Source organism: Agelaius phoeniceus, chromosome 3 (assembly GCF_051311805.1).
Source record: "Agelaius phoeniceus isolate bAgePho1 chromosome 3, bAgePho1.hap1, whole genome shotgun sequence".
In the NCBI taxonomy this organism is placed as follows: domain Eukaryota; kingdom Metazoa; phylum Chordata; class Aves; order Passeriformes; family Icteridae; genus Agelaius; species Agelaius phoeniceus.
This window is the reverse complement of record NC_135267.1, coordinates 68,244,198-68,270,366: the sequence shown is the minus strand read 5'-3', so window position 1 is coordinate 68,270,366 and position 26,169 is coordinate 68,244,198. Positions and strand designations below refer to the sequence as shown.

The following is a 26,169-nucleotide window of genomic DNA, read 5'->3' as shown; positions in this document are numbered from 1 at the left end:
ACCCCTGAAAATCTGCACTAATACTGCATGCATGTCAGCTCTGCTATATTCACTTCACTAAAGAGAGGGAGAAGACCTTTGGGGAGGGGAGGAAGAACTGATACACTGCCCACCTCCAGCTCTGGCACAATCCCACTGTTGGGAAGACAGGATGTAGTGACAGCACTGCTTTCTTCATCTGTGCTAGAAGAGCAATGTATGGCAGAGCAAGGTCAGCCTAGGCTAACAGACCCACAGTATTGGTGCATAATAATTTTGGAGCTGCATATATTTGCTATCTGGTACATTTTTTTCTTTGCTATCATAGCACATCTGGGATAGGCATTGGGCATTTACCCCAGCACTACTTCCCATTCACTATCCCCAAATGTCTGCCAATACACTGCCTTTCCTCAAGGTGTATAGAGACAAAAAACACCACAAGTTACTCACTCTTCTGCTCATCACACTAAAATCACATTCTAGTCTACATGGCTATTTCCCCCTCTCTGTGTAGCTAAGTCGAGCCTGCCTGTTCATTGATGAGAGCAAGATTCAGCTGCAGTCAGCACTGTTTGGATGCAGTTGTTGGGCAAGTGAGCTAATATCTATAGGCTCATATGTTATCAGCAGAATTGCTATCTTATGTCTAGAAAATGTATTATAGAAGCGACAGATGTAGCAAAAATGGAGCACTAATTTAATTTTCAATTGCATTGTCTTCTCTCTGACCTGGCAGTTCAAGAAGTCATCCCTGGACAACTAGAGTAAGCAAACTCAGTATCAGAGAGGCTGAAGAGGAATCTCCGGGCTCTTTTTCACACAGCCACTTTCTCTGACTACAGCTTCTCTAGAACAGAATGAATCACTTGATGGTCTGTCTTTGGTTAGCTCACATCTATTTAAACCAGCGTGAAGATCTGCACCTTTGATGTGAGTTAATTAAGCTCACATGGCTTTTTCCAGCCTGGCTTCTGCAGCTTCAGAAGTGAGGGGAGCCAAATTAGGCCCATCTGTCTATGGAAGGGGTCCTCTCCCGCCATAAGGCACACTCCATTACCCAGCACAGGAGCCGCCTTCCAAGAGCACCAGGAAAGGGGGTTTCATTGCTGCCAACAGCTACCGAGAATACCAGGCCTGCCAGGAGTGGGGGCTTTCATGAGAATCACAGCTCTGTGCCATCACTTCTCTGCACAGAAGCCTTAAGGGTCTGTCTACAAAAGAATTTCCTGCAATAGCTTTTTGTTTAACCCTTGGAACTTCTTGGCAGCAACAAATCTGCAAAAACATTTGCCTTTTTTTTTCCTATGTAAAAATAAAGAAGAAACTAACAAACTTCAGTGGGGCAGATGATGACTCCCTGCCTTGATTCTGCTGCCATTAATTGTGTAACTGAAGTTTGTAGTCTCTACAAACTCTGGAAGCCTCTCAGTTGGTATCCTGGAATCCCAAAAAGAAAGAAAGTAGCCTTAAATAATCCACATCATCAGCTGTTACCAAGGCACTCTCAAGGACTTTTGCCGGAGCCCAGCAAGAAGAATTGGGAGATTCAGCTCCAAACTGTCAGAAAACACAGTTTCAAGATGATCTACTGGTATCTGTGGGGAGGTTATCAAAAAGGCATGTTTCATGAGAACAACAGACAACAGGTATAAATTGCTATGGGGAGGCTCTCACAACACATTATTTAAAAATAGAAGTTCGCTATGAAGATAGCAAAGCAGTATTAACAGGTTTCTCAGAGATGGTGCAGCATCTGCATCCCTGGAGGTCTTCAAACTCAATGAGATAAAGCCCTGAGCAACCTATTGAGCAACCTATTTGAATTCAGTGTTGACACTGCTTTGAGCTGAATGCTGGATTAGGGACCTCCTGACGTCCCATCCATCCTGAAAAGCTCTGTGACCTCGCATCACCTGCTACAGGTTCTATAATGTATAAAGTAATGGAAAGGAGTTGGCAGAACTGCCAGCTTACATTTGGGAGCCTGGAACCAGTATTTGCACCCTGGACTTTTGAGAAGCACCTCTTTACACTTTGTACAGCACAACTGAAAACCTGCACAGTTTCACTGTGCTCACACTGGGATCATCTTGGAGCAAGGAAACAATGCTTTCATCAGACAGTGCCTTGCCTCTGAGAGTTGAGGATTGCAACCAAATGTATGCAAGGAAGAAGTACTCTAATTAAAGAAGAAATAAGAAATGCAGACTCCAAGGCTTAATGAATCATAAAAAATACCTAGAAAAAACCTAATCCGGCTAATTCCAAGCATTTAATTGAGTTGGCTGAAACATTTGCATGTGTGAACACAACCACGTACAGTTATTTCCCTGGGTAGAATTCTTCAAGCTGTAATATTGATTCTTCATCTGGAGCATGAATGGCAATTATTTGTTAATAAAGTTGTAACTGTTCTACGTACCAAATCAAGGTCTTGGGAAACCCTCCTCTTGCGCAGCTCTTCCATCCTCTCACACACATCTGTGAAGCAGGTGTTATAGTAGTCTGCATACTGCTGTGCCAGATCATCAATATTTCCCAGTGACCCGTCCTACAGGGAAGACAAAGAAAACAGGTTCATCAATCTTAAAATTCTAATTTAAAGGTAGCACCACAATTATGAAGGAAACCCCTGTCCCTGCAGCACATCAGGCTCAGGTCATCCTCTCCATCCCTATCCCAGAGCACACTAACAGCAAGAACTGCTGCAAACTGGATAACCAGAACAGCTCCTCACAATCAGGTGGAACTTTGTTAATTCCCACAGAGAGAAAGAAGGCAAGGACAACAATGCAGTGGAACAACACATCCTCAGGCATTATCTGCCTCAATTCTCTCCCAGCAGCACACGGTTCTCCCAAGCAGTGGCTCAATCTTCCAAGAGCCAGTCATTACAAACATTTCACTGACATAACCAAGAGTAGCCCCGCTTTGTGACAATGACTAACTGCAACTAAAAGATTTCTTACCAATACACCAAACCAGCCAGACTGCAAACAATGACACCCACAAAGACACTCTGCCACTTGGTCTTTTAAGATGTACTGGAGGCAGCAACATGGTTTGCTGAGTCCCAAATGTCTGCTTTGCAGGGTAGGATTGCTACACTGCTAATAAAACGGCAATAGCCAAAAACCTAATTGTAATAATCTGCTAATTACAGTCCAAATTCATACTTTAAAAATTATGAATTAAGAAAATAAGATCAAAACAATAAGAAGGCTGAATTTTAAGTGTCCTGAGAAACCTTTCTAAGCATCAGATATGTATGCTCCATCTGTAAAGTGAGGGGGTGGGCAGGTACAATATGCACACCCTTAAGATACATCCAAATGATGGGATGGAATAATCTTGTATCCCTACTTGTCTAACTTACGAAAGAGCATGTATATCACTGAAAGAGCATGTATATCACTGAGTGCATTCCTTAGAAGGTAACACAGATGAAAAAGATAGGCTTTCTATGCCTATCCTGAGAGAAGGACAAGAATACATTGCAGACTATTATTTTATTGCTGCTGTTAATATATGCACACATATAAACATAAAATTATGTCTTGATTATTAAGAAAAAGCTAAGCAAGAGAGAAATAATCTAAAAATAATTATGCTAATAATATACATAAATTGCAAAGTTGAGTTATAGCATATGAGCTAGGAGGAACTTTTAATTAGTAACCACACCTTAATGAAGCTACTGTTACTTGGAAATAAGCACGTGGTCCCACTCTCAGGGTTCTGGACTACACTGCAGAGGTAGGTTTGCTCTAATGAAGTATCACTTCCAGAGACATGGAAAAAGCTTTCCAGTTTAAATCAAAGTGAAAGCCTATTAAATCTCAGTCTGTGAAAACTATTTTCTACTCTTAAAGTGTAATTCCACAGGTGGAACAATTATCTCCTGAAACTTTTGCAGATTTCCCCAGAAACTTTTGCAGAGCTCACATTCCTAAAATTTAGAACAGCATTTTCTCAACACTACTGTGTTCAGTACAGGTGGAAAACAATTTGAACGTCACTTGTTGGAGCAGCAGAAGCAAAATAACTACACTAAATATATACCTACACTTTGTCCCCTGCCCCCATACCTACATAATTTTTTACTATAGTTCCTATCTCTCAACCTGCCAAAGATCTCACACAAGAGATGTTTCAAGCATTAAAAGATTGGGGTCCCTATACAAATACATTTCTGGGAACTTCAGACTTTCCAGAGCTTTGGACAAACAACTTCCTGCACTGCACACAACAGTGCTACCCCTGCCTTTCTACAGGAGCCTCAGTGCTACCTACTCACAGCGGAAGCCTACACCTTCCTACAACCGCCTCCTTGACATCCATCACTTCTCAACAAGCTGGGGAGGAAACTTGGACTCTTTGACTGTGCCACGAGTTCCACAAGTTTCCCTGTGCCACTGGACACTCCTCTGGTAGCTGAGGGTGTGCTTTCTGGTCCTACATTTAAACACTCAGTAAGAATAACCAGGAGTGCACTGCTGGGGAAAAAAATGAACACCAAACTGAAGAAGCAACCCCAAAACTTAACCTTCATTTGCTCACTTCTGTGGGCATTAAGGGAGCCTGTATGACTTCCAAAGAGACGATGTGACATCTGAATCCCAGCCATACAATCATAACAAACATCACTCTCAAGGTTTATCAAAAATTCTCACTTTGGAATATCTTCCCCAGCCAGAGTCTGTTTATTCTTTGATAAGCTTTGCCAGTTAAGAATATTCAAGTTGGAAAGAGTCATGATATAAGAGCAACACCAGGAAGCATCATCTTACTAGAACAACATGAAAACTGCGTATCAGTCCATCTCCTCTCACAATTCTGGAAATCATACATTCCATAAAGTTAACCTGCTCCAAAAATACCCACAATTTTCAAAGGTAATTCACAACTTTGAAATTGCCTGAAATTCTCCAAATCCAATAATATCATGTGAACTTTAACTTAGCTGAGGGCCATTCAGAGCTGAGGATCTCAGCATGCTCCAGTGCTTCTCCCCACACCTCCTCAGACACGCAGTCATGGACCATTTGCAGGATAGCAATGGCACTGCCAGTGGATCAAACACAGCCAAACAAGTGCTCATTTTTTGCTTGTGCTGGCGTGCAGTTCACTGTGCTATTTTTAAAGGTAGCCTCCAAAAGACTGAAGGCCTCTGACTGTCCCTAGAACAAATTTAGCTCGATTGCAGCACCCCAATTAAAGCCTGCAGAAGGTGGGTGGCCCCACTGCCAGCAAGTACGTGGCTGCAAAGAAAGGCCTATTCACAAGTGACCAGTCCACCAGTGCCACCGTGTCCAGAGGAACAGAGCTGCAGGCATCACCCTGCCTGACTAACAGCAGGGATTGCTGGCAGTGCTCAGGGCTTGCATGAGGGAGGCTATGCTGCAAATGAAAACAAGCTTGATGTCCAGAAAAAGATGAAGGAACAGAAAAAACCCCACAATATGTTAGAACATACAGCTGACACAGAGAGAACAGACAGCTGGCACACATGCTCGTTGCAGCCCTGCCACATGCTTTTGCTGAGGTCCAGACCGAGGGCAGCTACAGCTTTATGCAGTTGCCATTCCACAGAGGCTGCATGCATCCTCCTTACTAGATGTGGAGAGCATTGGTGTTTGAAGCCCCATAGCTTCAAAATTAGAACAAAACCACAAACATTTGCATTTGGACCTCAACTTGCCAGAAAGGTACAGTGGAAAAAGCTGATTGAAGGATTTGTGTCTGTGGCCAAGAGTTGCTTTTATGAGTTTATGTATGCAGGCAATGCAGAGAGCATTGGATTTGTCAAAAGAAATAAAGATACATAAGTCATCCCAAGACAAAGACAGCTAGCATCTCATGACCTGCAGCATCCACTCATGATTTCATGTAAGTAAATGTCATAACTTAACAAAGGATTGTATATTTGATTTATATGACCTCAAATTTGACCCTTACATAGAGTTATCTCCATCATCCTCCTTTATTCTTCAAGCACTACCAAAACCATGGCAAAACTTAGAAAAGAGAAGATGCTTCATTCTTCTATTGCACAAATAATGGCCAAGACCTATTTTAGGTATCATCAAACCACAAGTATAACTCATCTGAAAAACCATGACATTTTGTCTGCTCTTTAAATTGACCCCCCACAATGTCTCCAAATAATTCTAAACTGTCTCACACAAAATAACCAGCAGCGTACTTTGCAATTCTATTTTGGCTTTGAGTCTTTAAAAATATTCATATGCAAAACATTAGCTCCACCTTGATAAGACATGCATTCCCTTACAAACAGAGTCAAAGGAATAGCTGGAGATGTTTTTAAAGATCTCTAGAATTATTAATAAAATAGAAGACTAAAAGCATAACTCAAAATATTTTAAAAAATATTTCACTCTGATGCACAAAGAGTAAGATCCAGCAGCAATTTTCATATGTTTACACAAATGTGGAGTCCCATTTTAGTTTCACAGGGAGGAAAAAGCACACAGTTATTTGATGTAAAAAATAACAAGCCAATGCAATATATATTAAGCCTTCAATAATGTACCACTATGTCCCATTTTGATATAGATGGGTATATTGATATTTGAGACAGTTTATGTGAGCAATGAAAAAATATATAGCTTTCAAATTCGTTCTTACCAATATATCCGCATTTCAGAAGCCTCTGAAATGCTCTGAACTGTCAGTAACACTTTTAAAAACAAAAACTCATAAAAAACTCTGTTATTTTGTTACAAATTTAACAGCTAAAGCACTAACACGAAGAGTATTTTACACCAATTGTGTTTATTACCATGCGAACTGCAATGTTCCCGCTACATAATCCCACAGATCTTTCTGATGGAAAAAAATTTGTGAGTAATACAAATACTGAGCAGGAAAACCATTCCTCAAACACTTCATTGGTAAGAAGTTACAACACGTTTCCCCTAAGACTTCACTACAGCAGACTCTTCCACAAAATAGTTTAATAGCCAGGAAAATACACAAATCTTTATTTACAAAGGGTTAAATGTAAAATGAAGATTTAATAGCCTAATGAAAACAGAAGTTCTCTCAGATTTCTATTTTCAGCTGTGATGTGCGTTCCTAAATTTCCATTTTATAATGTATGCACGCAACGTTTTTTGGCATCATAAAACACAGAGCAAAATGATGAATTGCCCTGAAATTCCCAGAGAATTAGTTCTGATATGCATGTGAATACCAAAGGAATCCACTGGGATTCCTGCTAATGGAGTGACTACAAAGAAAAGTTGGAATGATTTGGCACTTATTATAAAGTTAGAATTTATTGGTCACTGCACATCAGTTAGTTTAACGCCTTGGCAGAATCCTCTGTATTTTACATCTGAAAGCGTAAAAGAGAAAAATGTTTTGCTAGAGAGCTCTGCTGGCTGTAAAATTAAGTAAAAATATATTCATAGTTTAATAGTATAATAAATATATATATTCATAGTTTAATAATAAAATAAAAACACTAATAGCTAAGGAGGAATAACAGACTTTGCTAAGTAACAAATACATTTGATGAACCTGCCGAAATATTAGGCACTAGCAGAACAGGCATACTTTCTGCATAAATTTCTATGCAGGACTAGATTTTTAGAAAAATCTTCCAAAAATACAACTACTTTACTCTGTACTTTTCTGTCTCAGAATCTGAAAAATATGTTACAAAGCAGCATATTCCAGCATATCCTCCTCCTATTCTGGCAGATATTAGGAATGTCAGGAAAAAGGTCTTGATTACTGGATATATGTGCTCACTCTCCCAGCCCCTGGGTAAAATTCACATAACTGCATGAATCTCAGAAATGCAGAAAGATGTGGATGCTACAAGCCTGTTTGTTCAGCGAGACAGATGGGTCTCCATCTGCACATGGCAATGCAGGTTACAGCACACAATGCAACTAGACAAGTTCAAAACTTAAAAGCCACTGCATCTATGGCCACAGCATATGCATAATCTGGGATCTTAGGAATAGGTCAGAAACTGGAAGACAATCTGACTTTTCTTCCTAATAAGATATGAATGAATGTGGAAATGGCACTGGTGAAGGGAAGGTGCTATTTCACAACACACAGCAATCATGCCCTGGCAAAGGCACATTTTTTGACCTTTACAAGCTAAGATGAGAAAAATCCATTTCCATGCCTGAAACAGAGGACTACTGTGTGGAGAGTCACTGTAAACATTAGCAGTTTATTTCTGGCAGTTAGATTTTAACAGGGACGCCTACTAAAAATTTGTGGAACATGACCTTGCATTTCAATAATACCTTTGGTTTGGATAGCTCGAAGAAGTACATTAATGAAAGCCAGAATGTGGGCCAGAGCAAACAGGCTTGTTTGGGGAGGGGAGACGGGCAAGAGGGGGGAGGGACAAAAAAGCAGTGAAATGAGAACATCCGTAGGAAAATATATTTGTGCCTAATAAACGCAAGGAATGATCGGATTTTCATGGGATAACTTTGACTAAGATGCCACTCCTCTTTAGATATTTTTACTAATCATAAGAGCTCATAAAAGCTCGAGAAATTTTGCATCCTTCCCTAAATGACCTTGGTCTCATTGCAGAACTCCCTGCATTCCAAAATATACTAATACCTGAATTCAGGCTGCACTTGATAAACCTGAGACACAGTATTCCAGGCTCCTTCACAGTTCTTTCTAAGGAGGCAGATTGAAATCAGATCCAAACCTTTTCCAAACACAAGAGTTAAACCTGCATCCATCTCTCTGGCTAGAGCTTGCGTCTCAGTTTACTACAGTAATATACAGTGAGGATCGGCATCTCTAGGAAAACCTGCAGAGCTCCAGTATAATTCTGTTGCTCATTTCTGGTCATTTCTGGCCCTCTTGCTACCAAGGTATTTCTGCTAGGAATAGGGCTGATGTTTTGCCTTCTGGCACGGCTTCAAAATGCTTGCATTGAAAATGAACCCAACAAGCTGCTTGAGAAATACTCCTTTCTATTCCTAGGGCTCAGCAAGGACAATCTTCCATTCAGTAGAGTCCACAATTCTACTATCCATGCAATGACAGGTTCAAAGCCTGTCTTGACAGTCAGCAGGGTCAGAAATGTGAGAGAGACAGAAGTGCAAGGCCAGGCAGCCAGCACTTCCCTTGATATTCAGAAGAAAGCATAAAATACTCAGTGTACAAGTCATGACATTTTTATATTGAGAACAGCTATTTTTGAGGATGCTGAAAAGTTGTCATGGTTCCCTTGACCTCTCTATAGCCAGACACTGCGAGAACAAAAAGAACATACAGACCAGACTGATTCAATAGTCTTTCCATTAATTTTTATGGCATCTGAGGGTTGAGTCATGAAACTATGTGGCTTTACAGACAGTTACAAAAATAGATGTGATACTACTGTGTCAAGCTCTCTGCAGCATGGTTAAAAGACTTATAGATTCTGTACAATAAGCAGAAAGCACAATGGTATACTTTGATATCAAAGATTTTGCAGCAGTTATCTGAAATAACTAATACAACCCACCAAGTTCAGAGCACAGTCACTCTAGACCCAAATAATCATATTAAACCACAGAGTTTTCCAAGTTTTTTTTCCATATATATATATATATATCTATATATAAAAAACTTAGCCCTATCTTTACATCAAAAACCCCTCTTACTCTTTTCAAAATTCTGAAATTAAAGTGTTTCCTTTACCAGTAGCACCACAGTTTTTTCCACCCCCTTCTTTTTACTGTAAAGCCCCCAAAGTCTTTGTCAAGAAGGTATAACAAAGCATCTCTGGAAAAAACATTCTGAATGTGATTTTTCCTTTTCCTTCTGTAAATTAAAATAAATTTAAAAGCACACTACTGGGATCCCTCTCTGTGGTTCGCAACAAGGAAGTCCTCTATGGAAAAAAAAAAAATATATGAATGCTAACAAAAAAGTTGCATCGATGCAAATGTACATTCCAACATACTTAAAAATTTGGTATTTATCACAAGTAGAACCAGGTCTTGACAGACAAGAATATATGCAAATTTTATTCATGACAGTCAGTTGAAAGCACCCTTAATGTCCAGCTTCCCTAATAACCATATATTATCCTCTGTCCTCCTTTCCCTGAGGAGCTCTGCACTAAGCTCATCAAAATGTAACTCAAAACCCTTGTCTACTCTGATACCTAAAAGGCCACCATCATCCACCAGACTGGTCATCAGTCAGCTACAAGTTGTCATTGTCAGCTTGTAAAGCAGAACAAGTTTAAGCCATGTAATAGCTGCACCTGACATCACCTCTCATTAGTTTTTTTCTCCCTTGCTCTCACTGCCTCCTCCTTTTGCACACTCTGCTGAGACTTTTCTCACATTAAGTGAAAATTTGTCACTTCATGTGTACCAGCTACAGTGGGTTCTAGCCTGAGACTTGGAGCAGAAACAAATGGTAAACAAAAGAATGGCAAGGGTTAAGAAATGTACATATATCTGATAAAAATACCATTAAGGAGATGGAGGTGAATTTCCTGTTTCAGATTTGGGAAATTTAGCATATATTACGGGGGTGGCTTCATGTCTGAGATAAGTTACTGTCTAATGAAATAGATAGGCAAAAGGCAAACATCTCAAGTAGATGTTGAAATATTTCAGGGAGTTAGCCATATCAGCTGCAATAGTGAAGGACGTCTCATTAAAGTTCTTTTCCTTATATTTAGTAGTAGCACAGTACGACAAATCCAAATCTTCTGTGATAAATGGGACTATATAACTGAGGTGTAAGTAATCATTAAAAGAGTAGCCTGAAAAAAATCTAAACAAAAACATGTAAAAAAACATTTGGATATTTAAAGGAGAAACAAACTGAGTAGTCAACAGTATCTCAGGTCAAGTGTGTAATCTCAGCAAGTCTTGTTTACAGTATTTCGCCAAGGTGTTAAAGTTACTCAGAGAAAGCAAACTTTGGTAATGGTTATGTGCTAGTTTCACTAACAAAACTACTTTTCAAGTGTCAAGGCAGGAGAGAATGACTGCCTTTGAATTGAACTGTGCAACGCTTTTCCCCTGGACAGTTTGGCAGAAGGAGGGCATACCTTGTCCAGAAAAAAAGTTCACTCAAAAAAACTTCTCATCCTTCTTTCTCTGTTCCCCCTGCCCCTCCCCCTTGCCTCCTCATTGTACTATTGTGAACTCCTTGCTGCTTTACTTTGAGATCCAGGCCCAGGATCCTGGGCAGGTCCTATGGACAGCAGTTTCCCCCAGGAGTACTGGCTTTGGAGATGCACCAAAAAAGGGGAACACTCCATGCCTTCCCTCGTTTCTTACCATTCCACAGCAGCTAAATCCTGCATGGGACCTTCCCCTCAACCACAACTACTGAGAGGCAGAAAGCACAGTCCTCTCCCACTCTGCAGCACTGGGAAAGCCCAGCAGGGATGCAGTCGTCTGCTCCACGTTTCTCATGGCTGGATGAGCCCATTACCTCATCTGCACTTACAGGGCAAGAGCTACAGGGTAGCATGCACCTTGCATCATCACCCAGCTCGGCAGTGACAGTCCCAGCCTTCAGAAATGCTGCTCTTAGGAAGCTGGGTGTGACAGCAAACACAATTACTTACTCCCACTTGTGCCACTTTGGATGCTGACTTCCAAGAGGAAGGTGCTCTCTCTCCTGCTAAGATTTCAGACAGGGCAAAAGGAAATGTCAAATATTTCCCTTCACTTCAAACTGTTTTTACAAAGTGTGAAAAAAATACTGCTCGGCACACCAAGGCATGACAAGATTGCTCCTCTTTTTTGGGAGTAGGTATGGACACCAGCAATCCTGGCTGAGGTGCCCAGCAGCACAGGGCACTGTGTGTCCCAGAGATGCAGCCCTTGATTCACTGCTGCAAGTGCAGAGGGCAGCCCAGCTGCCAGCCATAGAAAGCCAGAATGCTGATGTTTAAACTGCTTTCTCAAACTCTGATATTTTTCTGGTTTTTCCTACTAGAAATTCAGCAGCTTGCAGCCTAGAGGATACACCCAACACTTCTACATAAGCAGGGACTAACCTTGTCTTCACTCCTACCGCTTCCTGACAGGTCATCTTTTACCAGGAAAGGAAACAACTGTAATTGAGCATGGCAGCAATCCATGTAATCTTAGCAGCAGAAGAAATGATTTCCTGTAGCTCCCGTAAGCAAGCTGTGCCCAGGCTCCCCCTCACCAATCCCTCCCGCCCATCCTGCCTGCCTGTGCTATCCCTGCAAACCCTCACTCCTGCAGGGAACACGTGCTCTGCGCTGGCACAGGATGGTAGCATTAATAAACCAGTTTAAGCACCCCAGATTCATACAAATCTGAAACCAGAAAGGCTGACTCTGCCCTAAAACAATTAAGTGAAGCCTCAGCTTTTGACTCCTAACAGAGGTATGGCACTGTTAGTACAGTCTCAACCACAGTAGGTAGCATACAGAGGAACTAAATATAATATTGCTCATGCAAAACTTCATGGTGCTGGGCTCAGGTTTTTTATTGCCTTAACTAAGCTTCCTCAAGTCTCTTTGGAGAGTATTTTATTTAGGAACAGTAAAGCACAGTTACCAAGGGGTTTCAGTTCATTTAATTAAGTTGAATACAATTACACTCCAGTGGGTCTTAAAAAATGAAGAATCTATTTAAATATTATTTAGATGCATGTCTTTTAAGTACCACAGATTGCACAGGGCTTCATGTTTATATCAATTAGGGATATCAACCTAGCAATAAGAACTGTTATCGCTTGCCAGCTTATAATCCTTTCCACTCTGGGATTCCGTATTTTATTTACTCATTTCCCTTTATCTGTGTACAGTGAAGAAGGGCTTTTTGCGCTCCTGTGTGCTCACACTGCTTCATCATTGCCAAAGCACTTCCTAATTAGGCTAAATAGGCCTCTTACATAAATAGAAGAGGAATATTTCTGCCTATCAACAGAGCACATCCTACAGAGTCTGGGCTTCAATAACTCTGTGGCTGCCATATCTCCCAGGTACTTCAAGCTCATATTTTTCTGAAGGGGGACATGACGATGTCATGTGCTTGTTTCAAGGAAGTGCTTAATCCTGTGGCTGCTGTCAGTCCAATGGTTCTGCCCACAGGTAAGAGACATGAGGACATGGAATGAAGCTGCATCAGAGGAAGTTCAGATGGGACATAAGGAAAACGTTCTAGATTGTGGTCCATCACTGAAACAGGCTCTCCATGGAATTGGTCACAGCACAAAGCCCATGAGAGTTCAAGGAGCATCTGACAATGATTTTAGTCTTATGGTTCAGTTTTAGGTACCCTGTGAGAAGCAGGAAGTTGGACTAAATGATCCTTATGGGTCTCTTCCAACTCAGATAGTCTGTGATTTTATGTGGCTTTTATTGGAGACTGAATTAGTTACTCAAGTGTTGCACATCACAGATGCACCTCAAACTGAGGCACAAAACAATTTGAAAAGCCCCATATGGCTAAAGAGGTCATAAAAAGCAGAAGCTGGCAGAACCCCAGTGTTAATGAAGCTCACAAAAAAATTGTGTCTCTACAAAACCTGGCAGTTGATTCTCACTGACACAAGGCCCTGAACCACAGGCTGAAAGAAAACAATTGTAAAGACACTTGGACTTGGATGGCAAGTAAAGCCCTTGAGCAACTTCTTTATGCATAGTGACATGAACATCAAAAGGACAACATCCTGCTAACTAACCATTTGTCAGGACAGTTGTCATGCCAAAGAAAAACATCCCACCTAGTTGTAAAAGTGGCAGTAACATGAAAAGAAAGTCTCAGATGGAAGGAGTTTGCTTACAGACTCTGCTTCTCAGATGAAAAAAGTGGCCAGCAGTCTCAGGGAACACCACCCCATAAGCCCAGCAACAGTGGTAGGACAGCCCCTGTACCAGGCTGCATCTGAAGCAACACAAAACCAGCAGAGAGCTCTCTGAGCAAAATGTTGCTTCACTTTTCACAGTCTGCACCATTATCAATTTCAAAACAAAGCGTGTGTAGTAAATAAGCTCCTTCATTCACAGAGAATTAGGATTTGAAAGAAAACAAGGATTTTACTGTATGACTCTTTCAAATGGAAAGGAAAATCATGTATTTTCAGATATGGCAATCTCTTCAAAACTTGAGAGATGCAAGGGCTGGCTCAGAAGGAGTTACATGTGAACAGGAAAACAGGGCATCAGACTGTCTCTGGGAAAACAGTAAATTGCACTCTCATGCCCAGATTGTTGCAGCTCACCAGCCCTCTGCTACCAATTACCCATTCAAAACATCTGCTGGCAATACCTTGATGGTTTGGTTTTACATGACTCACACATATCAATGGTTACCCACCTATAGCCTATATTTGTCTCTAAGCAAAAGCAAAACAAGGCGTGACCAACTAGACATGAAGGCTTACTTTGCACTGTGACTTCATGGTGCTGGGCTCAGGTTTTTTGTTGCCTTAACTAAGCTTCCTCAAGTCTCTTTGGAGAGTGTTTTATTTAGGAACAGTAAAGCACAGTTACCAAGGGGTAATGGTACCTGAGATAAGTATTTTCATTTCTAAACCAAGCTTAAATCTCCATTATTTATTTCCCGCACGCTCCCTGACATCCACGCCACTCAGCCACCTCCTCTGGGTCTCCAGGAAGTCAGCCTGCACACTGACCTTCCCCAGCCAAGGTCCCAGTGTGTGCTCCAGCCATTTCCTGCCATGAAGGCAGCAATTCTTCTTTCACATGATCCTTCTAAATCCCTCTTCCTAGCAGTTGCAAGTCATCCTTCTCAGCTGGGACTCGTCCCACTTTTCTGGCCACAGAATCCAACTCTGGATACTGACTCACTGCACCTCCATCCCCTGCCATCCTCTGTTTCCGCTTTATATGAGAGGTACTTTCCTAAGACAGGCATCAGTCTGAGAAAAACCTCTGCCTTGCTTTTTTTAAATTTTTTGGTTTTGTAAACTGTTCAAAGCTCCCCCAGCAACAGAAAGGCAAAAGGGTCAGCAGCAGTTAACATACCTTTTAATCCCCCTTTCCTCTCTCTTTCTTGGCAGTTTATAAAATAATTAACTATCTGTACGCATTCAGCAGTAGTTGTTAATAGGTCTGGCAGATGAAAAATGAAGATTTGTACAAATCTCTTGTATTCTATGTACGCTTGAGACAAGGTTAAAAACCCACAAGTAACTTGGCAAAGATTACTTGAAGAAAGTACTGTTCCATCAGAGAGAAAAAGCAACACTGAGAACATTCACCTCTTTTTTTTTTCCTCCTACTTTTGGTATTTAGGAACTCAAACTCCACACTAAACAAACCCAGTGAGACTCATCATGACTAGGATAACAAGGATATGCAGAAGGGTCCCTTTCCCTTCTCATTTATGTGTGACCACACACCACACGTGGTATGAAGCTATTCTTTATCATCACCATCATGCCAGTGATTTTGGTGAGGCCCTTGACTTTATGTTCCCTGTTAACTTCCTGAGTTTAGACAGCTATCATGCAAAGCTTAGGTTTTACAAAGTTTAGGTTTTAGAAAGTTTATCCATCTGCACATATATACTGACACCCTGACACAAAATCTAAACAATGCATTGCTGGCTTTGGGCTGAGCAGGAAACCGTACACCTCACTGCACTGAAACATCCCAGTGTGCCTTCAGTTCAGCACATATCAGTACATGGCACCACAGAGGAGCAGGACTGCACAGGATTAGACTCCATTTTTTGTCTCATCGTAAACCACTCAAAATAAAGGTAAGTGTAACTAGAGAGGAAAACAGTTATTAAGGAGGGGCAGTCATTTTGCACTACCTACAACAGAGCGGTCTCCACTGATTAAACAAGAAACAAACCAGATCTTTCCCCCAAACCTCAGAAGAAAAATTTCCTCTCCCTACCAGGTTTTTTGGTTTTGAAGTAAAATATCGTTACCAGTCCTCTGATAAAATGTTGCACTAGAAATTCTTTCTCCAGCCTCTGTAAAAAATATATCACCAAAAATACTCTGAAGCATCGTGTTTTTAAAGCGTAAACATACAATCATCTTGAAGATGGAAACTTGAAGACAGGAACCAGAACTGACAACATGCCCACACCTCTTCCTGTTTTACAATGGTTATTTATGAGTTCTAAGGTGGGAAAGAAACTTAATAATGGAGTGGAAATCACAACCTCCAAGTGTTAGTGGATATTATGTATGAATACAAACACATTTATTTATAAAACATGATTTTTCTTATTTTCATCCTCGGGGATTATAAACTGAAGTTTAAATGCAGAGGATTTATCAGCTTTCAGAGGTACTGCCCTAAAGTGGCCAACCATAAAGCTCCAAAACTCACAAGAATTAGATATTATTCTCTTTAACTGAAGGCTGCGTTAAGTCTATGCAATGATATTGATAACAATATGAAGCATGTCTGACATGGATGGTAAAGGAGATGACTCCTAATTTAGCAACAGAAAATAAGTACTTTTAATCTGCACTCCATCCCTAGGATTGCACTAGAAATTTCTGGTGTAAAAACCCCTTTTGCCTGAGTGGCACATGTCTGCTAGAAAACAGCAAGCACGGAATCAAAAGAGAAGGAAAATGTTTCAGAATTGTAACAGATATGGACAAATAGATAATAAACAGGGAGAACACAAACATCCAAACATCCCTGCAAGTGTAAAATGTGTAAAACCCACAGATTCTTCAGCATTTTTATTCTGACATATCATTTCTAAAGGTATACACTGTGACGCACAAGATATTGCTCTGGCAAGCAGAATTCTTTAAAAGCCTAAAATGTCTTTTTTTTTTTCTGAAGAGCAATGTAATGCTATGTAATCAGCTCCAGCATGTGTTTTGATCCCAGCTCCAGCTGTAGATGTGCACTCGCTGACAGAACTTTTAACAGCGCCACCATGGTGCAATGAGCTCTCCTGTTTCCTCCATGTGCTGGGGTTGCAGTCAAGTAAAGAGCAAGCTCTGCAGAGCAGGGTCAGCCTGGTGCTGGCATCGAAAGGGGCAGGAGGCTCAACCCATCTCAACTTATGAAAGAACAACAAAAGATGCATTTTCCTTTTTTCTTAAAACCCTACAGGCCACACACTGCTCTACTATAAATAAACTCATGCCTTAGGCTCCTGAAGTTTCTTTGTAAACAGCGCAGAAAGTAGACCCTTTATCTTTTGTTTTCATCGTATCTGTCAGCACTGCACAAAGCATCTTCAGTCGCAGGTGAGAGGGTTAGGAGAGTCTCACAACCAAGAGATTGCTCATGTACTCTCAATTTAATATTGTAACAAGCATGGTACTGTTTCCACTATCATCCATCAGCCCTCATCACACTTGCTGCAGAGCTTTCAAAGCATTGCTGTTATTATTATATTAAACAGTTACCTAATCTCCTTTACACACACTCCCACACACAAAGAATACAGTCCAGGTGGAGAACACTGTGAGATTAAGTATTAGTAGCTGTAACCTACAAAGAGCAAAAAGCACTGTGTATCTATAAATACAGTGACAATAATGAAACACAAAAGGATGTTTTCATATTCTAGATAACTGGATTACCATGCTTGTAACCCTCACAGTGTACGTTTACCCACACATGTGAAATGACATATCTTCATCTGGAGGCCTGATGATGCAAACTGATGTCAAGAGCATATCCCCATGTCCACGCAGGGCCACAGGGAAGTCAAATCACCAAAGTCTAATGGGCTTGAAGGAGAGCAGATCTGCAACAGCACTCCAAGCAGATTGCATTCAGATTGTGACACAGATATTGGAAACCCGTTCTCCAATTTATTGTATGGCTTTCCATTAAAAAGCCTGAAAGTGTGATTTATAAATCATTGTTGTATTATACTCTTAAGCTTGTTCATCCAATTTTCCACCTACACCCTGCTTAAAACTGTTTTCCAGATAGGTTATACAATCCCCACTCTACAGCTCTTCATAGGAAATATGCCTCTAAAACTAGTATGTAGCTCAAAAATGCTTATACAGGTGTCATTGGAACATAAACCATCAATTATTTCATTATACTAATCTTAGTTCAAATAAACTTGGTACATTTTGAGTCTGCGTTTCAAAATACGGCAGTAGAAAAGAAAGTTCTGCTATTACCATAAGCCAGGAAAAACGTTCCCCTTGCCTGAAGAAGATGAAAGCAGAGCCACCATGCCCACACCTGAACCACACCACAGCAACTGCACTGTGGAATGAGAGGGCACAGGTAGCTCCTTTTATTTTTAAAATTTTACTTTATTTTTCCTTTAATAATTTAATTTATTTTAAATTTTCAATCACATATTGAAAATCTGTGATTTTCAATAACAGAAATCTGTGTTGGGAACCCGTGTGCCCAAAATGTGTTGTAATTTTTCCCTGCCAATGAGTTGTCTCTTGATGTCAGACAGAAATAAAACCCCTTCGTATCTCTTCACTTAACCACACAACATGTCCAGATAGATTTTAATGGAGAACATGTTTTTATAGTAGAAACCTGATTTTTAGATTTGGACATAGGAAACCCAGCTTCTTCCAATTGCCCATGTTCTCAATGAAAAATATGGAATCCAGATCCTTGCAAAGCCACCTCAGCATCCCTGCAGCCACAAGCACCTTCCTCCTCCTCCCACCACTAATAATGCCAGGTGGTTCATTAGTCATCAGCTGTATCAAGCAATCACCAAGAGGAAAATTGTTAGCAGCATCCAATGTTAAAACAGGTATTGTGACAAATCACTTTGCTGGGTGTAAATTCAAAGTAATTCCTATTCCTCCTGTGTTTTTGAACCTCCATAAGTCCAAACACAACATGTACTCTATGGCCACTAATATTGTCACAACAGGCTGATTAAAAATGAAAGCATGGGCTGCTGCATGAAGGAAAAGCTACAAGCACAGATTCCAAATGACAAGAGGGTGACCCAGGAAGGTGCATGAAGCAGGGCTGGGTGCTCCAGCACCGAGCACCCTCTCCTCCACAACGCCACCTCTGAAGGGAAAAAAATCCTGAAGGAGCAGAGCCCAGGGCCAAAACTGTAACAGTTCAACCTAGGTCTGGAAGGAGACAATCTGACCCAAACTCCTTTGCCCTGGGCACTAACTGTTCCCTCTGTCCCTTGGCCGTGTGCCACACCCAGCAGTGACCCCGTGCTCCACTTCTGTGTCCCGATCCCTCCACTCTGCTCCTGTTTGCACAGCACTTTATACAACCAGCACTAATTTACACAGATTTCTACACAGCACCAGACTAAGTTAAACTAATTACCTACCTCTGTAAAATGTCATTTGCTCTAAGATACACTAAAAATAAGAGGTTCTCACCTAATTGCAGAAAATGGTAGCCAACATGTGTAGTGTAGTATATTGTATTTCATGTAATAAAAGTCCTTTAAGTGCTCATGTACAACACCTTTTCATTTTCCACATCAATTTTCACATTTTCTTTCCCCTTAGAGACTGTCATTCTTTTCATATCCACAAAAGAAGGCATCATTACAGGGAAATTCTAGCAACCTTGTATTCCACTGCTCTTAAAAAACAGAGAGAGCTTGGTTGACTGACTTTCAAAAGATGAAAAAAGTATGAAGAAAAAGAGTATTTCCAAGTTGGTATTCACAGCAAATCAGCAAGAGGAAGAATTTGCTTTCAAGAAAGAATGAAGAAGGCACCAGAACCAAAAGCTCTTATCACTCCTTATGGTGTAGGGTCTTATGGGGACTAAACTCTCTGATTGAGACATCTGTTTTATGTGCCCTGACATGCAAGAAAAAGTCTAGACCAAAGGTTATCTCTGTGAGCTGTCTTTCCTCATGAAGGGATTAGCATTGCTAGGCACAACATTTCCTGGAAAGGCGAAGGAGATGCAACAGGTTAAGTTTAAATTATAAAATTGAATCCAACACTCAAACTGACATTCAGTCACTCTCTCTTTTTACTTCTTTATTTGAAAGCAAAATACCCTCCCTGGTTTTGTAAAATAGAAAAAAATAGTATCTGCCAGTTTGAAAGTGGAGACCAGGCCTTCTGGGTTTATCCTTATTGTTGCAAGTGGCATATGCTTTAGAAAATGTGCTCCAAATAGAAGTTGGAACAAACATGTTTTGAATCAGAATGTCCCACAGCGCGTTTTGAGTTAACTACACAGTGCCACAGGCACTATACTGACATGTCATCAATACAAATCATAAAAAACAAATATACTGTATTTTCAAAAGCATCTACCTGAAGCAGCTATTCATTTACCTGCACATTTCCACAGAGCTGTGCTGAGCATCCATGATCTCAGCTGGAGTGGCCTTTTGGTGCCAATCTGACACCAGAAAAACAGTCACCCAATGAGAAACAGAGAGCAGCAGTGCAGAGATTTCCATAAGAGGTTACAGTGATTTAATGAGGGTTTAAGGAAGAGCAATCCTGGAAGAAACCTTGGGCTGGTCTTAGCTGCCACAACTCCTCCTGGCAGTTCTACAACTGCTTTTATCAGTTGGGGATCTACTTCCCTGATCCTTCCAGATACTCAGACTCCCTGGCTAATATCAAATTCCTCTTCCCAAAGTATGTTAGCCAGTATCCAATTACATGTTATCACAGTAGCATTATCAGCTGGCCTCTCTTTCTCTTTTGGTTTTTTTTTCTTTATTACTTTGATAAGAAATTCAAATAGTGTCCTAAACATGGAGACCAAGATAGATTATATATGTAAATAGGAGGGCTCTTGGTAGCCAAGTGAGCTTTATTGCCCTCAAAACACTCTATTCTCTTCACCTAACAGCAGATGGTAGGAAAGGACTGGTTTTCTCTCAGCATAACTGCAAAATACTATTGAAAAAGAAATAATTTTATTTTGTTACAGCTGTTATAACTGATTCAACAGTTTGAAATAAGAAACTAGCTACTGCTTTGAAATAAAAAGCTGTAAAGACTTCTAATTCTGTGGCATCTCTTTCAAGTTCTGTTGGATCTTTTGCATCTTGGCCATTGAAGACAAAATCTCCTCACACAAATAAGACACCTTCTTCGGTGAAACTCCTATTACAATTGATCAGAGTTTTGTCAGTGATTTCATTAATGTCAGGATTTGATCCAGATATATCTCCTATGTATATATAAAGGAGGAACTAGGCATAAATAAGAGGGGCACTGGAATGACTTCTCTGTACTAAGGTCAACAGCCCATGCTTTGAAAGCACATCTTTAAAAGAATGAAATTCCTGATTTTAATTTCATATTAAAATTTGTTCTCAGATCTCATAACATACAAACTTTTAGACCCTTACATAGCAAACAAAGAGTTTGCTATCACCACATCAATATATGATTCTATGCCAAAAATATCCCTTTTTATATCATTGAGCTTTAGCGACACAGAGAATTGCTTTACTACTACTCACAATCCACCTCTCTAAAACCTTAATACACTTCCAACATCCACTGTTGCTCTGAAACACTGAAAATTGTAATTATCCAGTACATTCCAGCATGTGCTTGCTACAGACTAAGTGAAAGCTTTTGGGCATAATTTTGTTATCTAGCAAGCTCCATTAACAGCACAAATAGCTTGAGATGCTTATACCACAGCTGCACCTATGGAATATTGCATTAGAAAAGTCCAAAAGGGAAAAGTCACATTTACTTCAGCAAGACCTAGTACAGCTGCAAGCACACACCCAGTATTTATCAAGTATAAGGCTATTAAGTAACTTCAAAGTCCACAAAATACGCTCCTTACAAGCAGCACTTGACAACTATTTGCTTCCCCTCCAGACCTGGGATCTGCCATCACAGGTTCCTCCTAATGAGGTCCCATTTTAAGGAATGCAACTAAAAATACAAAACCAATGAAATATATTTATCCATATAAATACAGAGAGGGGCTCAATTTGTATTTCAAGTAACTCCATACTGAATACCAGCTGTGCTGACATTGGCCTCTCCTCCTAATTCAGCGCCTGGAGCAGACACCATCACACTCCACAAGGCTTCCAGCAGGGCCAGTAGGAGGAAGGCAACACCTTCCCCTTCTCCTCCCCACTGCTCTAACTTCTCAGTATGGGGAGGGAAGAATCAAACATTTTATCACTTCTATGAAAAACATCTTTTTTACCATAAGGACAGCAAATTGCTGGAACAGGCTGCACAGAGAGATTGTGCAGTTTCTGTCCCTAGAGGTTTTCAAGACACAACTGAGTAAAGCCCCAGGCAACCTGACCTGATCTCAGATCTCTCCATGTTTGAGCTTGAGGATAGGCTAGATGCTGCCTGGGGTTCTTTCCACCCTGCATCATCCTACAATCATGGCTTAAGAATGTGTTTTTCTCTTTAATTCCATCAGCAAACATTTGATGATCACCTTCTTTCTTAATTTCATTCTAGTTTTCTCCTTCCAAGATCACAGAATCATAGAATGGTGTCTGTTGGAAGTGACCTTAAGGATCACCTAGTTCCAACACCCCTGCCATGGGCAGGGACACCTTTCACTAGACCAATTTGCTCAGAGCTCCCCATCCAAGCTGGCCTTAAACACTTACGGGAATGGGGCACCCACAACTTCAGGCAATTTGTGCCAGTGTCTAAGCACCCTCACAGTAAAGAGTTTCTTCCTAATATCGAATCTAAATCTACCCTCTACTAGTTTAAAGCTTCTCCCCCATGTCCTGTCACTACATGCCCTTGTACGAAGTCTTTGTGTTTGTTGTAGGCTTCCTGCAGGTACAGGAAGTCTGCATCTAGGTCACCCTGAACCCTTCTCCAGGCAGAACAATTCCAATCTCTTGGCATTTTCTTCACAGGAGAGATGTCCCATCTCTCTGATCATCTCAGCAGACCTCCTCTGGACTTGCTCTGACAGGTCCATGTCCTTTCCTGTATTGGGGACCCCAGACTTGGATGGAGCACTGCAGGTGGGAGTCTTACAAGAGCGATCTTGGCTCTTCTCTCCTGGCTCTCTCCCTCTGATGGTGCATTCCTTTGGTAGATTCCAGGCTGTTGCAGGACCAACCTGGCCAGTGTATCACTGCACCAACTTTTTCATTTACAGAGCCATCCCCAGTGAATCACTCTGGTGTCTACATCTGTGCTCCCCAGACAGTTTGAATCATGAACTGCTACAGATCCCAGGAAATTAAGACCCATGCTCTCACATAATTGACAATGAAAAAGAAGTAAGCCAGCTCCACAGGCCACCGACGGGGCATCATGGACTACAACCAAGCAGCTACTGACTCCCATTTGGAAGCCACAACTCCAGTTCACTGCTTGCCTTTTACAGCACAGGTTTGAAAGAGGCGCCACAAAGATGAGCAGTGGAAATGGCACTGGAGCTACCTCTTCCTTGCCTTCAAATAAGGACAGAGCACTAAATAAATTTATACTCAGTTCATTTTAGGACCTTATTTTGCAGCCCAAAAGACTAGAAACTCTTTAAAAGTCTACATCTGAAGAAAACTGACAGCATGCAGTGAGAACTTGTCTTCGCTCTTACAGGGGACCCAACACAAGGTATCTTTTCATATTTGTAATTGTGTTGCAACACAAAACACTGAAGTAAGAAATGCTAATAAGGCTGGGTGATGTTTGCAACTGATATAAACCAGCAACTTCATAATCACAAGATGATTCCTTTCTGTAAAGCTGACCAAGTGTAAGATAAATTATTTTAGCATAGTTTTATCAGAAGACAAATAATAATTAAATAGCTCTGTTTTCCCAGGAAGGAAACTAGTTCATATTGCCAAAAGAAAGCTATTTAAATTATTACTTGTGTGACAATCAGATCTTTTTCTGCACTGAGCTTCAGCATGCTAGGCTGCTGGTCTGGCCTCCTCAAAAACTCCTTCCCAGGCATCCAATAGCACTTTGCTCTTACTAAATGCAGTACTGAAACCTGCCAGAAAAAAGACAGAAAGAGACTGTTCATAAAGTACCAACTGTGTGCTCCTTACAAACTGGCAGAACTGACTCCACTTGCATTCTAAGATTAAAATCATTAAAGTGAAAAAGTGTACGCAGTTGGGTGCTAAGAAACTGAACATCAAGTCAATGGAGAACTTCTATGAAGAAAAGGAATAAGACAGGTTTTTGAACCTGACTTTGAATAGTAACAATAAAGTCCATGCTGTAAAAAAATGCAGCATAAAATGGTAATTAAATTCTCTGTTCAATTCTATAACATTTCTTCTGAATTGCATCCTATGGGTTTACCATTCATTATGTTCCGTGGCAGTTTTCCAAAAAGTATTTCTCATAATATTCTTGAATGTCTGCTGGTTAAATGTTAACAACAAAAACTAACACGCATCAAGCCTATTCATTTGCTTTTAAAATGAATAAACAGGCACTCCACTGTTGATTACCACATTCCTGTATCGCTGGAAGGCTGCCAGCTCCAGTACGTATATAACGTTAGTATTTGTTTTTTTGCTGAGTGGCAGTCCTCTGCGGTAATTATCATCTTGCAACTAAAGTAAATATTATTCTCTCGCTGCAAGTAGAAATAAAGGATTGACTCTTCCTGTATTTTTACTGTTTGCCATCCAGTCCGTCCTGTCGGTACGCTACGTGCCCATTAAACGTAATTCCTTGAGCCCTCGTTACTGGGGCCATCTCTTTTGTCTGTAACTAGTGAATTACGAGGATTAGTCGCTCCTCAGAAGATCACCGGCGCAGAAACTCCACGGGCCGTAACCGAGCAACTCGTCTCCAAAAAACTGCCGGCAGTGAGATCTCCAAAGCGCCGGGGCGCCGGGGAGTGCCGCGGGGCGCCGGGAGCGCTGCGGGCCGGCCGGCCGTGCCCGGGGACCCCGGGGCAGCGCCCCCGCCGCGGGGGCTTCACCCCGAAACGCGGGCGAGGGATGCAAAGGCTGCAGCGACACCGCCTCCAGCCCCAACTGCCCCGGATCGGCGGCACGCCGGGCCAGCGGGGGACAATGCGCCCATTGATCCGGCTGAACCAGCGCTCCCCGCCAGCGGGCAGCCCCTGCGCGGACCCGCTCCTTGGCGCGGCCCTTCCGCCCCTTCCACCGCGACAGCCCAAAGAGCTCCTCCAGTACAGCGATGTAGGCGGTCACCGACACAACCCGTGTTTTTGCCCGTGAAGTTAGTTTTTTCTGGGAGGTACGCGCCCGCACAGGGCGGGCACGCTCCAACTCGGGCAAACTCCGCAGCAGGTGCCGGGAAGACCCGGCGAACGCTCCGCAGCATCTCCATCCCCCCACCCCAAGCCCTCGTCCCGCGGTAGGCTGCCCCCACGGCCGCCCCGGTCCCAGACCCCGTCCTCACCACACTCACCAGGATGCCCATCACGTCCGCCCACAGCTGGGCGAACACCTCCGACGTGCCGCTGTCCGCCGGGGCGGCGGGGCCGTCCGCCCGCTCCCCCTCCATGCCCCGGCCCGGCCGTCGGATCAACGCCGGCTCCCCGCCGCCGCCGCGGCCGGCCCGCCCCGCCCCGCCATCGTCCCCCGCCCCGCTCCGCTCCGGCCCGCCCCGGGACACCGCGGGACGGCCCCGCCGCCGCCGCCCCTCAACTTTCGACCCGGCGACAGAGCGGCCGGCGGTGCCGCTGCGGCCCAAACCCCTCCTTCGCCGCCCGCCCGGGGGGGGGCTCGCCCGGCGCATGTGGCCGCCCCAGGGCGGCAACAAAGGGCCCAGCGCCGCCCCGGCGGCTGCACGCACCCCAAAAGTCAAGAGCGGTGTCGGGACACGCGTGGTCGCCGGCGTAGCTCCTGTTGTTGCCATCCTCGTTACCCCCGTGCCGGTGCCTCCCCTGACCGCCAAGTCAGCAGCGCTTTTTTAACACCGGGGAAAGACTCTCTGGGACGAGGTGTCAGCCACACGCGTTACACGGCGGCAGGGCAAGGGGCACCCTGTTAGTTCAGGTTTAGAGTTTGGGTACCGGGACTGCGTCATTCTCCTGAGGAGCGGTGGTCTGTCACCTATCGCCCTTGGGGCGGGACTGTGAGAATGCTGCCTCCCCTACATATGTGCCTCGTGCTCCCTGGTACCACCCCCAATCCCCATTATAGTCAAATTAAATAATTACTAGCTACTGACAGCAGCAGCGATGCTCCTGCATTCTGCTTGGAAAACTGCTAAGTGCCCACACACACACACTTCTCGTGGAAGGCACATTAAATAACAGTGGCCAAAACCCACTGCTGGAAGGAGTGGCAGAAGTCAGCAGAATGACCTGAAGGCCTATCC

The 26,169-nt window shown here is 42.4% G+C and overlaps 1 protein-coding gene across 7 annotated transcripts in view; it reads right to left on the bottom strand.

The window, feature by feature from the left end:
• The window catches only part of LOC129118551 (SAM and SH3 domain-containing protein 1), a 535,571-nt gene that overhangs the window by 95,908 nt on the left and 413,494 nt on the right, over positions 1-26,169 (bottom strand). For 4 of the 7 annotated variants that reach the window (XM_077175534.1, XM_077175538.1, XM_077175539.1 and 1 more), the window contains exon 2: positions 2,405-2,533. In XM_077175534.1, the coding sequence (XP_077031649.1) occupies positions 2,405-2,533 (129 nt within the window). Of the gene's footprint in view, positions 1-2,404; positions 2,534-24,168; positions 24,190-25,254; positions 25,420-25,641; positions 25,661-26,169 lie in introns of those variants that run through there. The other 3 variants (XM_077175536.1, XM_054629985.2, XM_077175537.1) reach the window with 3 other exon arrangements.